The following is a 13794-nucleotide window of genomic DNA, read 5'->3' as shown; positions in this document are numbered from 1 at the left end:
CTCCCCGACCCCATCCCAAGTACACCAGGTTACCACACAGCTAGGCTAGGACAGGCATGTGTGTGTAAACAAACCCTGGGGCAGATGCATGATTCCCACACTGCATCCAGAGACCAGGTCTCCCACTGCGTTGTCTCTGATGGAGTACCGAGGCAGCCAGCCCAGAACAGGCACCCACCGCAGCAGCCACTCCCTCAGCCTGGACACGGAACATCTGCAACAACCACAGGAACCGTGACATGAACCGGGTCACACCTGGAGGAATGTGCCTTTCACTGCTAACACTGCTAACACTGTTAACACTGCTAAGACTGTTAACACTGTTAACACTGCTAACACTGTTAACACTGTTAACACTGCTAACACTGTTAACACTGTTAACACTGTTAACACTGCTAAGACTGTTAACACTGTTAACACTGCTAACACTGTTAACACTGTTAACACTGCTAACACTGTTAACACTGCTAAGACTGTTAACACTGTTAACACTGCTAACACTGTTAACACTGTTAACACTGTTAACACTGCTAAGACTGTTAACACTGTTAACACTGCTAACACTGTTAACACTGTTAACACTGCTAAGACTGTTAACACTGTTAACACTGCTAACACTGTTAACACTGTTAACACTGTTAACACTGCTAACACTGTTAACACTGTTAACACTGTTAACACTGCTAAGACTGTTAACACTGTTAACACTGCTAACACTGTTAACACTGTTAACACTGTTAACACTGCTAACACTGTTAACACTGCTAAGACTGTTAACACTGTTAACACTGCTAACACTGTTAACACTGCTAACACGGCTAACACTGTTAACACTGCTAACACTGTTAACACTGTTAACACTGTTAACACTGCTAAGACTGTTAACACTGTTAACACTGCTAACACTGTTAACACTGCTAACACGGCTAACACTGTTAACACTGCTAACACTGTTAACACTGCTAACACGGCTAACACTGTTAACACTGCTAACACTGTTAACACTGCTAAGACTGTTAACACTGTTAACACTGCTAACACTGTTAACACTGCTAAGAATGTTAACACTGCTAACACTGCTAACACTGTTAACACTGCTAACACGGCTAACACTGTTAACACTGCTAACACTGTTAACACTGCTAACACTGTTAAGACTGCTAACACTGCTAACACTGCTAACATTGACCTCTGAGGTCAGACAGTACAATGAGGAACGATAGTTAATGTGTGATGACTGTGACAACAGGGTGATGAAGAGGAGCTCTGTGAGAAAACACACCGATGGACACCACCCACACCCACACCACCCACACCCACACCACCCACCCACACCCACACCACAGCACCTGAACTAACACTGACCCTTCGTTCCTTCCTTGTTCCCTTCCTCGTGTCCTTTCCTTCTTACCTTAGAGAATCTTTGAGCCAGTCCCCCAGGTTACATTTAGACCCCGTCCCCTTCTGGGCCACCGTATCCAGAGCCAGCTCATCCAGAATCTGTCTGTGCACAAAATAGTCCCCCGTGGACCAGTCTTTGTCCTCCATGGTGTCTGAGTGCAGCTCCAGAACCCCGTGTTGAGCACACCTCAGCAGCTTCCTTTCCTGCTGGACTGGGTCACACACTTTCTTTTAACTGCTCTGGGTGTGTGGGTGACACCTGTCCTCACCTTATAGACCTCACAGACCACACCCCACAGGCCCCGCCTCCTTGTACCAACATGACAAAGTTATGGAGTGACCAGTGTGACCAGCAGGTCTGTACCATATAAGGTCGTCTTCACTGACCGACTGTCTCCTGAGTGGGCTTCAGGGACAAGCCCACACGTGTCATGGATCGGATCCAGACAGGTCTGATCACGCGCCCCGTCTTTTAGCCACTCGGTCACAGTCTCCCTAAAGTAAGACCAAAGTACAGGTCCAGGTCCAGGACCAGGACCAGGACCAGGACCAGGACCAGGACCAGGACAAGGCCAAACATTAACGTAAGAATCAGGACTAATAAAGCTGACTCTGTGTGTGTGTGTGTGTGTGTGTGTGTGTGTGTGTGTGTGTGTTCTCTGTTGAACCTTCTAATCTTTAAACACCGCCTCAGTGACTGTGACTGTGATGGATGTGGCTGTTGATCAGAGCAGGTTAACTTTTAAAAGACTCTTTGTCCAGAGACTTCACCCTGACTGGACGGCTGTCCTGTTTTCCAGGTGAAGAGTGAGAGAGGTCGGTATTGATCGACAACACCAATCAGTCTCATTAAAATGAGCTTTAATTGTTATCTTACACTAATAATACTAATAATGTATTACTTACTCTATTACAAATATACTACAACTAATAGTATTCACAAACAATCAAATCTCTGAAGGTTTCTGGAGTTCTTGGCCAATGAGGTGGGTTTACAAAGATAATCAAATACTGGCGGTGTAGGAGAGTTCATGACACGGGGAGAGGAGGTTAGAAAGAAACCGTTCAGTCTTCTCAGTGGTCACCATTAACCTGTCCCTACATCTAAGCTAAAGCTAAAGCTAACGTGTCCTAAGGGCAGCCTTACTGTAGTGAACGTCTGCAGTGGGAAGTCTGAATCCTGTCGCTTCTAAACCTCCATCAATCCTAAAGTTACTTATGTAACTTAATTACTGGTTTTACTCAGTTAAGAAAGTTCATTCATCACCGCGGGTTCTTCTTCTTCTGAGACGCAGCAGGTTTCTCTTCTCACCAGGGGGTCGGGGTCAGAGGGCAGAAGGTTGGACAGGTCACTGACCCAGACAGGACTGTGGGATGGATGGCTGGACGGACAGATGGATGGACGGACGGATGGGTGGATGGATGGATGGATGGGGGGGTGGATGGGGGGGGGGGGGGAGGGGGGGGGGGGGGGATGGGTGGGGGGATGGGTGGGTGGATGGATGGATGGACGGACGGATGGATGGACGGATGGATGGATGGGTAGATGGATGGGTGGGTGGATGGATGGGTGGATGGATGGGTGGGTGGATGGTGGGTGGGTGGATGGATGGATGGATGGACGGACGGATGGATGGACGGATGGATGGGTGGGTGGATGGATGGACGGACGGACGGACGGATGGACGGACGGATGGGTGGATGGATGGGTGGATGGATGGATGGTGGGTGGATGGGTGGGTGGATGGATGGATGGACGGACGGATGGATGGATGGGTGGATGGATGGATGGATGGGTGGGGGGGTGGATGGTGGGTGGGTGGATGGATGGGTGGGTGGATGGGTGGGTGGATGGATGGACGGACGGACGGATGGATGGACGGATGGATGGATGGGTGGGTGGATGGGTGGGTGGATGGATGGACGGACGGACGGACGGATGGACGGACGGATGGGTGGATGGATGGGTGGGTGGATGGTGGATGGGTGGATGGATGGATGGTGGGTGGATGGATGGATGGATGGGGGGGTGGATGGGGGGGGGGGGGGAGGGGGGGGGGGGGGGATGGGTGGGGGGATGGGTGGGTGGATGGATGGATGGATGGACGGACGGATGGATGGACGGATGGATGGATGGGTGGGTGGATGGTGGATGGGTGGATGGATGGATGGTGGGTGGATGGGTGGGTGGATGGATGGACGGACGGACGGACGGATGGACGGACGGATGGGTGGATGGATGGATGGGTGGGGGGGTGGATGGATGGATGGGTGGGTGGGTGAGTTCCACTGAACAGTTCTCATTCCATGGAACCGTTCACAGCTCAACAAACAGAACCAGGGGTCAAAGGACACGGTGAGGTCACAGGTACTGATGAAAGACCAACTGACTGTCTGTTGATGAATGGATTTGTTTGATTCCACCTGTGAAGTCTTATCAATGAGTAAACACTGACCTCCTTGACCTCCCAGGGTGAAGAGGCCGCTGCCTGATAACGCTTCACTGTTACCACGGCAACACAACACGGGTTTTTTCACACGTTCTCTTCCTTGTTTCTATTTTTAACTTGAGTGGTATTTTATCAGGTTTGATCAGAACAGACGACAGAGTTGATGACTCAGCACTTTAAACACCCAGTCATCTTCTACCGCTCACATTCACATCAGGGTCAGGGGTTTTGGGTTCAAATCCCAGCCACTGTGTCGTTTAAAAGTACTGCATAAAACGACATGAAACGATATTTGTGAAAAAAGTCTAAGTACTTTGACTGTTTACAGCTGTGAAAGTACTAGGGTGTAGAAGTTATAGGAGTTACTAATTATCACCACCATCACTGAAGCCTCTTCATTGGTGGCTGAGTGTCACATGACGACACTCCGTCAGTGGATCTGTTCCACACCGACACCTTGACCTGATGTCACTCATTAAACCGAAACCAGCTGGATGTTTTGCAGATGTTGTTGTGTAATGTGATGTGATGTGGCTCAACCTGTGGAATGCCCCTCCCCTCTGATAGGCTGCTGTGGAGGAAGACACGCCTCCTCAGTTAGACTGTGACAGAGCGCGGCGTTCTGCTGCGTTGGTAAATGGTCAACACCACATGTGACCTGTCAGTGTTTTCCAGGTTTGATCAAAGCTGCTGAGTCACACTCAGAGGAGATGATTGACAGCTGAGATGATTGACAGCTGAGATGAGCCTTTACTCACTACTTCATTAAATCCATGGTGTCTCCTAGAAGACGTTCTTCAACACGTCCAAAGAATGTCGTTGGTGAAGACTGGACGACGAGTAAAGACACGGTCCACTCACCAGACCATGTGATCAACTCAACCAGCAGATGATCTCCAGTCAAACTGGTCTGGTTGACCTGGTTAGCTGTCCATAGATGATGAAACAACAACAGAAGAAGAAGAGAGAAAACAGGAAGTGGAAAGAGTTCCACTGGAGAACACTGTTGGTGTCTGTGGAACCAGTTCTTCCCACGTTCTGTTCCAACACCTGAACGTCTCTCAGCCCACGTAGGACCTGACGTCTGGGTTTGATAGAGGGTCACAACCAGCGGTTGAATTTATGCTCCGTGTGTGTGTGTGTGTGTGTGTGTGTGTGTTACTGACCTTTGACTGGTTAAATGTACAGTTTTACACTTAAACATTAGTTTAGATCGGCCTCTGCTCGATCACGTGGTGTGGCCCCACGGAAACCCTCAGCAGTGACTGTAGAAACAGTTCCATCTTGTGGCCACTTGATGTAGTTGAACTTGAAACGGTTAGTATAAGATGTAGGTTTTTAATATTATTTATTTGTATTTCTTTGTTTTCTCGGACTGATGTAAGAGCTGAATATTCTTTTTTCTGCGTTCAGTCTGAGTTCAGTCTGAGTTCAGTCTGCGTTCAGTCTGAGTTCAGTCTGCGTTCAGTCTGAGTTCAATCTGCGTTCAGTCTGAGTTCAGACTAGGACTAACCGGACCCCTGGTGTTTACCAGTTTGTATTATTCCTTCTGTATCTACTGTCACATGAATCAACAGCAGGAAGAGGTTAATACAGTGCTATTTATCTATTTAAATATATATATGTATATACAGTATATCTACTATACTGTATAACATTCTTCAGTGTTTGGTAGGGGGTCGGGGCGTTGGGGGTGGGAGAGGGTCTCCAAGTACTGCACCTTTCTCCCACTGTCCAAAAACATGCAGAAAAAAAAACGTAAAAAGTCAGAGGTTAAGATAGAAAGTTCACTCAGAAATGTGTATTTGGCGCCATCTACCGGCATAATAAAAATACATTTTATAAAAATTAAAATAACGTAACTTAAAATAAGTGGACAAAGCTCCGTACGTGCAATGAAATTGTAACCAGTGACCTGGTACCGCTGGTTTCTGTCATAGTTCTATTTCTATATTTAATATTTTATACTCTTTTACTGCAAGACTTTTATTGTGAAATAAAGCGGAAATATGGTAATTTGACGCTACTGATGACAAAGTGAAACCCCGGTATTTTCACAGTTCGGTACAGACCAGCAGCCGCTGCCGCAGGGTGTTGTCCTCGTCCGTGGTTCTTCTTCGTCACCGCCGAACCAGTTGAAACCTGCCCGACATGGCGAGTCGAAAACGGCTGTTTGAGGGAAGTCCGGCCCCCAAGTCAGTTCGAGACTTCAGGGACTGGGGAGTCGAAGAAACGTGCGAGTTCCTGCGGAAAGAGGGTCTGAGGGACTGGGAGGATACTTTCAGAGGTGGGTGATCTGTCCTGTTGTACCGGACATGTATGTTTGGAAAAGTGGCGTGTATTTTGGAAAGTCACTTTTTAGCATATTTACAACAATTTTTAATAGATCTCAGAGTGAACAAATCACTCTGAGATCTATTGACTCTATAAACGCCAGAACCTAAATGTTAACAGTAATTCTAATTAATCCTTACATTAATAATAATTCATTTTATAGGAATATTATTCATTATTAATCCCGTATCTCGGTTGTAGCGTTGCTGTCTACTGACCGGCCCAAGATGGCGCTAGTATTTGTTTTTATCCCGTGCAGCCTACTCTTCACTGTCTATGGCCTGTACCCCTAGGGCTGGGTGGGGGCGGGGGCAGGTTAGTGCTGGCCTTTATGAAAGCAGGCGTGACAGCTCAGCTAAAGTGAACATGTTGTTGTTGTTGTTGTTGTTTAAGCTAGTATTTATTACCATTGTGTCCATTTCCCGTTCAATTAATTTGGCTTTAATTTATTATTTGATTCGATCATCACAGTCTGACTTTGATTTAGTTTCACCTGAAACATTTAAATGTAACGTTTTCCTTCTGCCACTCTGGTCCAACCTGCCCTGAGACGGGGCAGATGATACCTGTCTGATTCTTTAAAGTTCACACCACTAAATTTAACAAAACGTTGCCATCATTTCCAGCATGAGCTGCTTTACAAACAGCGCCCCCTAGAACAGGGACTGATGTGAAAAGTCACCACTGTTCTTTTCTGTTCTGTTCCAGCACAAAACATCACAGGCGCCATCCTCAGGTCACTGGAGGAAACACATCTGGAGAAGATCGGTGTGAAGTGAGTCCTAAATCTGAGCCGTGGTGATTCTATGGGCTGGCAGCAGGGGGCGTTTGTAAAACATTGAGTGGCTGGGAGAAATTTAAATTCTGCTCAGAAAAATGAACCAGTTTAACGAGCTAGAACAGTTCTGTCCACTTCATACGTCACTGAGGCTCGGGTTTGATCCTCACATGGTCAGACCGGGCCACTGGACCGGACACTGGTCCACTGGACCGGACTCTGGGCCACTGGACCGGACTCTGGGCCACTGGACCGGACTCTGGGCCACTGGACCGGACTCTGGGCCACTGGACCGGACACTGGGCCACTGGACCGGACTCTGGGCCACTGGACCGGACTCTGTACCAGGTTCTGTCAGTCTGTCTGGTCTGTGACCTAGTGCAGGACTAGTAGCCCAGTTGGACCAGGTGGTTCTCCTTCTCCTGTGCTGGTTCTAACTCAGGGTCACGTGCAGGAAGTCACGGTGTGACTGTCACTGTGTCCCTACACTGGTGGTGGTCACTGGATTGACTGACCACCTCGGAACAGTCGGAACAGTCGGAACAGGTGTGTGTTCTGACGACACCAGTCCGCAGCCAAACAGTAGAAAGAGACTAAATCACTTTCACCTCCCTCAGACTGTGACACCTAGCTGCTGTTGTTGGTACTGCGTGTTCCAGTGATTATGGATCATCTTCAGGAACGTTGGTTAATCTCAAACTTTTCTGACTGTTACTGTCCACCAGGCGCCTCGGTGACCGTCTGTTGATCTTACACAGTGTGAAGAAGCTGTGGCTGATTGGAACTCAGTCGAGTAAGGTAAGAAGTCCAGGACCGGGACCTTTTTTTTTTTTTGTTTCCCGGTTTAGATTTCACGTCGAGGTTGTTGGTCCAATCACCCGTCTGTCTTCCGCCAGGTGTTCAACGATCCCGTTCACGGACACGTGGAGCTCCACCCCCTCCTCATCAAAATCATAGACACGCCTCAGTTCCAGAGACTGAGGAACATCAAGCAGCTGGGAGGAACTTACTTTGTTTTCCCTGGAGCTTCACACAACCGCTTCGAACACAGCATCGGGGGGGGGGGGGGGGGGGTCACTGTCAACTTCAGTCACTGTGTTGGTGCTAGTCTTCTAGTCAGACTGACGAGTTAATGAGTCGTTAACGTCTGCTGGTTTGAAACCTCTTCACAGAAGAACGACAACTGGACGTTCTCACCCAGCTGTTAATGACTCCACTGACCACTGACCACTGACCAGTCGCTGGTGTGTCAGTTTACAGTCAGTCAGTCATCATCTTGTGTGTGTGTGTGTGTGTGTGTACAGTGTGTGTCACCTGGCTGGACAACTGGTTCAAGCCCTGAATGAGCGACAGCCAGAGCTGCTCATCTCCCACAGAGACATCCTGTGTGTCCAGATCGCCGGACTCTGCCATGACCTGGGTGAGTGACCCTGTTCTGACCCACTGGTGGCGCTGCCTTCCTTGGTTTTCTCCAAACACAGTCTGTGTCTGCTGCAGTTGGATGTTGGGGGTTGGAGGCCTGTCTAGAACTTTGGTCTAGAACTCATGACTGCCACTGTTCTGTCCTTTGTCCCTTTCAGGACACGGACCATTTTCCCACCTGTTTGATGGGATGTTCATCCCCAAGGCTCGTCCAGAAATCACCTGGAAGGTGAGAAGGTCAGGAGGTCGTTGGCCTTCACACCATGGGACGAGAAGAGTTGGTTGGTTCAGAGCTCAGTGCACACGGATTAACTGGAGTCTGTGTTGCAGCACGAGCACGCCTCGTTAGCCATGTTTGACCACATGGTGAAGGTCAACCACTTAGAGCCCGTGATGAAGGACCACGGCCTGGTCCTGCCTGAGGACCTGGACTTCATCAAGGAGCAGATCGCCGGACCGCTCGACTCCAACGCAGATGAAAAGGTGAGTTCTGAGTTAGGTTGGTTCTTCTCTGAGCTCTGTTTCCTGTCACAGCCAAATCAGGAAGAACGTCAACACGTTCTCCGCTCTCTCCTCCTAACGTTCTCTGTTAACTGCCCATGAAATACTCACCTGTCTGTGGTCCGTCTGTGGTCTCCTCAGTGGCCGTACAAAGGTCGTCCAGAGGACATGTCCTTCCTCTATGAGATCGTGGCCAACAAACGAAACGGCATCGACGTGGACAAGTGGGACTACTTTGCCAGGTGACGCTTCTCTCTTCATTGATTGGTTGACCCTGACCTTGGTGTCATGTGACAGTCCAGTGAAGTTAGTCCGTCTGTCTCTGACCTTCTGACCTCTGTCTGTGACACCACCCAGGGACTGTTACCATCTGGGCTTTCGCAACAACTGCGACCACGGCCGATTCCTCACGTTTGCCCGTGTGTGTGAGGATAATAATCGGAAGATCATCTGCACCAGAGACAAGGTGTGGTTTTATTCAGCCACGGTTCAGAAACACTGGTCCACTGGTCCACAGGTCCACTGATCCACTGGTCCACTGATCCACTGGTCCACTGGTCCACTGATCCACTGATCCATTGGTCCACTGGTCCACAGTCTGGTTCTGCTCATGTCATGTGTTGATGTTGAACTTGTTGCAGGAGGTGGAAAATCTGTACAACATGTTCTACACCAGGAACCGTCTCCACAGGGAGGCCTACCAGCACAAGGTCGGGACAATCATAGAGACCAGGTGAGTTTGTCCCGCTGTGGGTTAGGTTTCTGGTCCGGTCTGCTCCACGGTTCTGTTCTAAACCCTGTTCTCCCAGGATCACGGACGCCTTTTTAAAGGCCGACAGATTCATCCATTTTCAAGGCTCGGGGGGGCAGAAGTTCACGCTGTCCACTGCCATCGAGGACATGGAGGCCTACACCAAGGTCACAGGTCAGTGTGGAGGGGCTGCTCACCCTTTAGCTGTCATACCCTGAGCCACCACTGAGCTGGTTCTTGTGGTCCTGTAGATCACATCTTTGAACAAATCCTCTACTCGTCCTCTGAAGAACTGGCCGAGTCCAGAACCATCCTCAACGACATCATCCGTCGACGCCTCTACAAGTGTGTGGGGGAGACCCGCCCTGAAAAACCCGTGACCTTTGACCAGGTCGGTCTGTAGGGACATGTCTTTTCACTCTGGCTCTATCTTATCGTAGGTGTAAATATACATACCCCCTCCCCCCCTTCATCAGGAGACAGAGAAGACGTGGAGAGAAGATTTGGCCACAAACTCCGCCCCCCACAGCAGGGGCGAGACTCTGCAGCCGGAGGACTTTGTAGTGAGGGTGAGTTCAGAGGTGGTGATGCCGGTGTGACCCTGGGTCAGGGTGACTTTGACCCCTGCTGAATGTGACTCTCTCCATCAGGTGGTTGAACTGAATTATGGGATGAAGGAGAAGAATCCCATCGATGAGATGCGGTTCTACTGTAAGGACGACCCCAACAGAGCCGTCTCCATCAACAAGAACCAGGTCTGGAACTTCTCTCCGTATCTGTCACACTTCTAGTTTCTCACGGACGCTCTGAACTAACGCCAACGCCACTTCCTGTCTTCGCAGGTGTCCAAACTTCTGCCGCAGTGCTTCTCTGAGCAGCTGATCAGGGTTTACTGCAAGAAGTTGGACGGCCACAGTCTGGACGCTGCCAAGAAGAGTTTTGTCCAGTGGTGCATGGACATGGACTTCTCCAAACCTCAGGTAAGATTTGGTCTGCTGCTGGGTGATCAAGAAATCGGATTTGAACCCTCAACCTCCATTCTCAAACCTGGCTCCAATGAAGTAAAAAGGGTACAACTGTTTAACTCCTGGTCATTGTGACACACCACTGCACCACTGCACCACAGCACACCACCAAATGTGACCTCTCCTTCTAACCCATGACCAAAGCCAGCAGGGGGCAGCTTTAAGCGCCCGGGGCGCAGTGAGTGGTGCTGAGGAGCTCTGTTTAGTTAGTGGTTCAGTTTAGTTAAGTCTGAGTTTAGTGTAGAAGCCGTTCTTCATGATGACTGGAGTCTGTGAGAGAGGTCTACAGACAAACTGTTAGTCTGTTGTCTGCTGTTAGCTCGGTGACAGAGACCACAGCACATATTTTACTGTCAAAAACTCCCAGAATGCACCACAGTAATGTCACAAAAGGACATGGGATGAAGTGAAGTGAACTTCTAACTTGAATGTGAGGCTTGTTTAGTTCTAAAGCTATCTGCTGCCTCCTGGTGGAAGAGTATATAAGACCAATGAAGTGAAATTGGATAATGTAGTTTGAATGATGTTTTATTCCTTCACAGGATGGAGACGTAACTGCCCCCGAGTTGACCCCCCTGAAGGTCAGCTGGTGCCAAGACCACGGTACCGGAGAGAAGGCAAAAAGAGTCCGAAACAACCTTTTCAAATGAAGGTGGAGGGATTTATTTCTGTTTTAGATTTCTGATCTTCCACAAGGGGGAGCTGTGATGAGTAAAACAACTCTAAAAGAGGTTTGTTTTTACCAAATAATTACAACAAGGATGTTCTCAGGATATTTTTACAGATTTTTGAATGTTACAAAGAAAAACAATATTGAACTATGTTTATTTTATGAAGAGAGAATTCTGTGCCTGTTCGGTTTTCATTGGTTCGCTGCTCTGTCACAGACTTTATTTTTTTTTACTGTGTGTTTCTTTTAAAGAAGAAGGAGGTTTCTCCAGCTGTGGACAGTCTATGGTCCACGCACCGGTGGTTTTAGCTTCACTTACTATTTAAGTTTGATTCTTTCAACGTATTTATTCAGTTCGTGGTTGTTGTGTGCAAAGAAAGACATTTACAGTGTTTCACCATGGTGTGGCGCTTTATCTCCTACCCCAGGTCGCAAAGACGTTCTGTCAAAGAAAACAGTTTGAGAATGAAATTGTCTTTTGTGTTTTTTTAATGATGTCTTGGTGCTAATTATTATTATTTGATCTGAGAAATGAGCCCAAACATCATGAACTCCTGACGTGTCCGACGAAGGTCAGTGGTGCAGGAAGACCGGTCAGGACACCTGTCTGAACCACAGGCAGGATGGTGGACCTGTTCAGTCAAGACAGGGGGCAAAGAATGAAGTGGGAAAAACTCTGTTGACCTGTAGAAAAGTCAGAGAGGACAGACAGGCTGCTGACAAACAGGTCACGTGACACACTGTCATTCTCCTGAAGACCACCCCTCCAATGATCTGAAAATGACTGCTCCCTGTGTGTGTTGACACATCTTGACCACTAGATGGCAGAGGGATTTAAGGGTCCTGAACATCGAGGTCCAGTCGAATCCGGTTCTGAACCTGTTCCACTCCACACAGATACTGTGAAGGGTCAGTGAACATCACACTGTGGGGGGGGGGCGGGGGGGGTGGATGTTACAGACATGTCTACTCTCTGTGTGTGTGAAGGTGGGTGTCACAGTCTCTAAGATGTCGAGGCTCTGGACCCCCACCCCACGGTAGGGTTGTGGGGTGAATCTGCACAATTCTACCCCCCAGTTTTGTCAACACAGCTGTTCAGTTGTAGAGACAGTCGTTCATCCAGGTTGGAACTTTAACCTTTGACCTTTGAAGACTGTGCAGCAGCCTCAGAGTAGTCATTTCCTTTTACAAAGGTCACAGTATCGTCTGCGTACATAATGACCTCGACACACAGTCGGCAAATCGTTTATATAGAGGCTCAATAGGACGGGAGCTCAGATCGAGCCTTTGGCGACACCTGTGGTGAGACGTGGTGTTTTAACACGCTGAGGTCCAGTGATGACAAACGATTAGAACCAGTTTGAAGTAAGTAGATATTATGGTTATGGCCACGCCCCCTCTGTTTGGTAATAACATCAACAGTCGGTGTTTCTGTTGAGTGGAGCCCCCTACAGGTTGCATGTGATGTAGGAGCTGATTAAAGTGGAGATGTTGGTCTGTCACTCATTTTTCAATAACCTCAGAGAAGGATGCTTATTGGTCAATAAGTTGATACTGACTGTGGGGCATTGTGCAGGTCATCACAGGGGTCATCACAGGGGTCAACAGTTTCCACAGTGAATGAGTCGGTGCGTTTCCCTGTCAGTCAAAGCGACACATCTGTGACTTGTGTGTGTATTTGAGCAGATGTGTAGGCGTGTAGACACACACACACACACACACACACACACAGGTCTCCTCTAATCTGACCGGAGCCTGTGGCTGGTAATCTGACCTTAGAGATTAGAAAGAACAACAACAGAGAAGAATGTCTTCACTTCAGACTGTAAGGAATTTACAACGTCCTTCAGGCTGTTCTCTCTCTCTGTGTCTCTGTGTCTCTCTCTCTGTCTGTCTGTCTCTCTCTCGATGACATCACTGCTGTCTCTAGGTTCTGACCAACATTTCTGGACCAGTTTCTCCAAAGTTCTTGTCTCAGAGGTCACAGAGGTCACAGGGGTCACCGACCTTTTCTGGGGTCCATGTCATTGTCAGTACTGATCCTTCAGACAGAGTGGGCAGAGGTTTGTCCTCCGTGGAGGGACAGCTTTCAGGAACAGGAGGTGACATGTGGTCACAGGGCGGTGTCAGGTGGTGACACCTGTCCCACTGAAGGCTTGAGTTACACACACACACACACACACACACACACACGTCGTATCAATCTGGTCATCGTCCGGAGGTGGACTTTGTCAAATGTCCTTTTGAGACACTAGAACCTGTAGAACCTGAAGAGTCCACACACTGGTCTGTGTCGGTTCTGGTTCTGAACCCTGAGAACAGAGACCACCTCAGTGGGGGGGGGGCAGATGGAGTCTGTTGCAGGTTCAGATCCGTCCATAAACACAGGTAAAGTGACACCAGTGGCACATGACTGTTTGTATTAACCTCAGAGGTGGGGGGGGTCGTGGGGGGGTCGGGGG

At 48.7% G+C, this 13794-nt stretch overlaps 2 protein-coding genes across 2 annotated transcripts; one reads left to right on the top strand and one right to left on the bottom strand.

Annotated features, from left to right (window-relative positions):
- Positions 1 to 14: 14 nt before the first annotated feature.
- On the bottom strand, positions 15 to 1661 carry LOC103385463 (solute carrier family 26 member 6-like). The gene is made up of 2 exons (XM_008319363.3): positions 1412 to 1661; positions 15 to 214 (listed from the first exon to the last, which is right to left on the bottom strand). The coding sequence occupies exons 1-2, from the start codon at positions 1546 to 1548 to the stop codon at positions 46 to 48; spliced, it is 306 nt and encodes a 101-aa protein (XP_008317585.1). The 5' UTR covers positions 1549 to 1661; the 3' UTR covers positions 15 to 45.
- Positions 1662 to 5608: 3947 nt separating this feature from the next.
- On the top strand, positions 5609 to 11803 carry samhd1 (SAM domain and HD domain 1). The gene is made up of 16 exons (XM_008319362.3): positions 5609 to 6138; positions 6894 to 6960; positions 7689 to 7761; positions 7860 to 8020; positions 8268 to 8383; positions 8544 to 8614; positions 8716 to 8868; positions 9028 to 9128; positions 9244 to 9352; positions 9528 to 9619; positions 9696 to 9811; positions 9889 to 10028; positions 10114 to 10206; positions 10288 to 10392; positions 10480 to 10617; positions 11205 to 11803. Exons 1-16 carry the CDS (start codon positions 6003 to 6005, stop codon positions 11310 to 11312), a joined length of 1779 nt encoding a protein of 592 aa, XP_008317584.1. The 5' UTR covers positions 5609 to 6002; the 3' UTR covers positions 11313 to 11803.
- The last annotated feature ends 1991 nt before the right edge of the window (positions 11804 to 13794 follow it).

This window comes from Cynoglossus semilaevis, chromosome 10 (assembly GCF_000523025.1).
Source record: "Cynoglossus semilaevis isolate Cse_v1.0 chromosome 10, Cse_v1.0, whole genome shotgun sequence".
Classification (NCBI taxonomy): domain Eukaryota; kingdom Metazoa; phylum Chordata; class Actinopteri; order Pleuronectiformes; family Cynoglossidae; genus Cynoglossus; species Cynoglossus semilaevis.
Note: the sequence above shows the minus strand (reverse complement) of the source record. Positions and strands in the feature narration are given on the sequence as shown.

Bases quoted from the DNA above. Each gene is read 5' to 3' on its own strand.
- LOC103385463 (XM_008319363.3), bottom strand. From the start codon at position 1,548: ATGGAGGACAAAGACTGGTCCACGGGGGACTATTTTGTGCACAGACAG. The intron at 215-1,411 runs GTAAGAAGGAAA...TGGTTGTTGCAG, and splicing joins TGGCTCAAAGATTCTCTAAG to ATGTTCCGTGTCCAGGCTGA.
- samhd1 (XM_008319362.3), top strand. From the start codon at position 6,003: ATGGCGAGTCGAAAACGGCTGTTTGAGGGAAGTCCGGCCCCCAAGTCA. The intron at 7,762-7,859 runs GTAAGAAGTCCA...GTCTTCCGCCAG, and splicing joins TTGGAACTCAGTCGAGTAAG to GTGTTCAACGATCCCGTTCA. The intron at 8,384-8,543 runs GTGAGTGACCCT...TGTCCCTTTCAG, and splicing joins CGGACTCTGCCATGACCTGG to GACACGGACCATTTTCCCAC.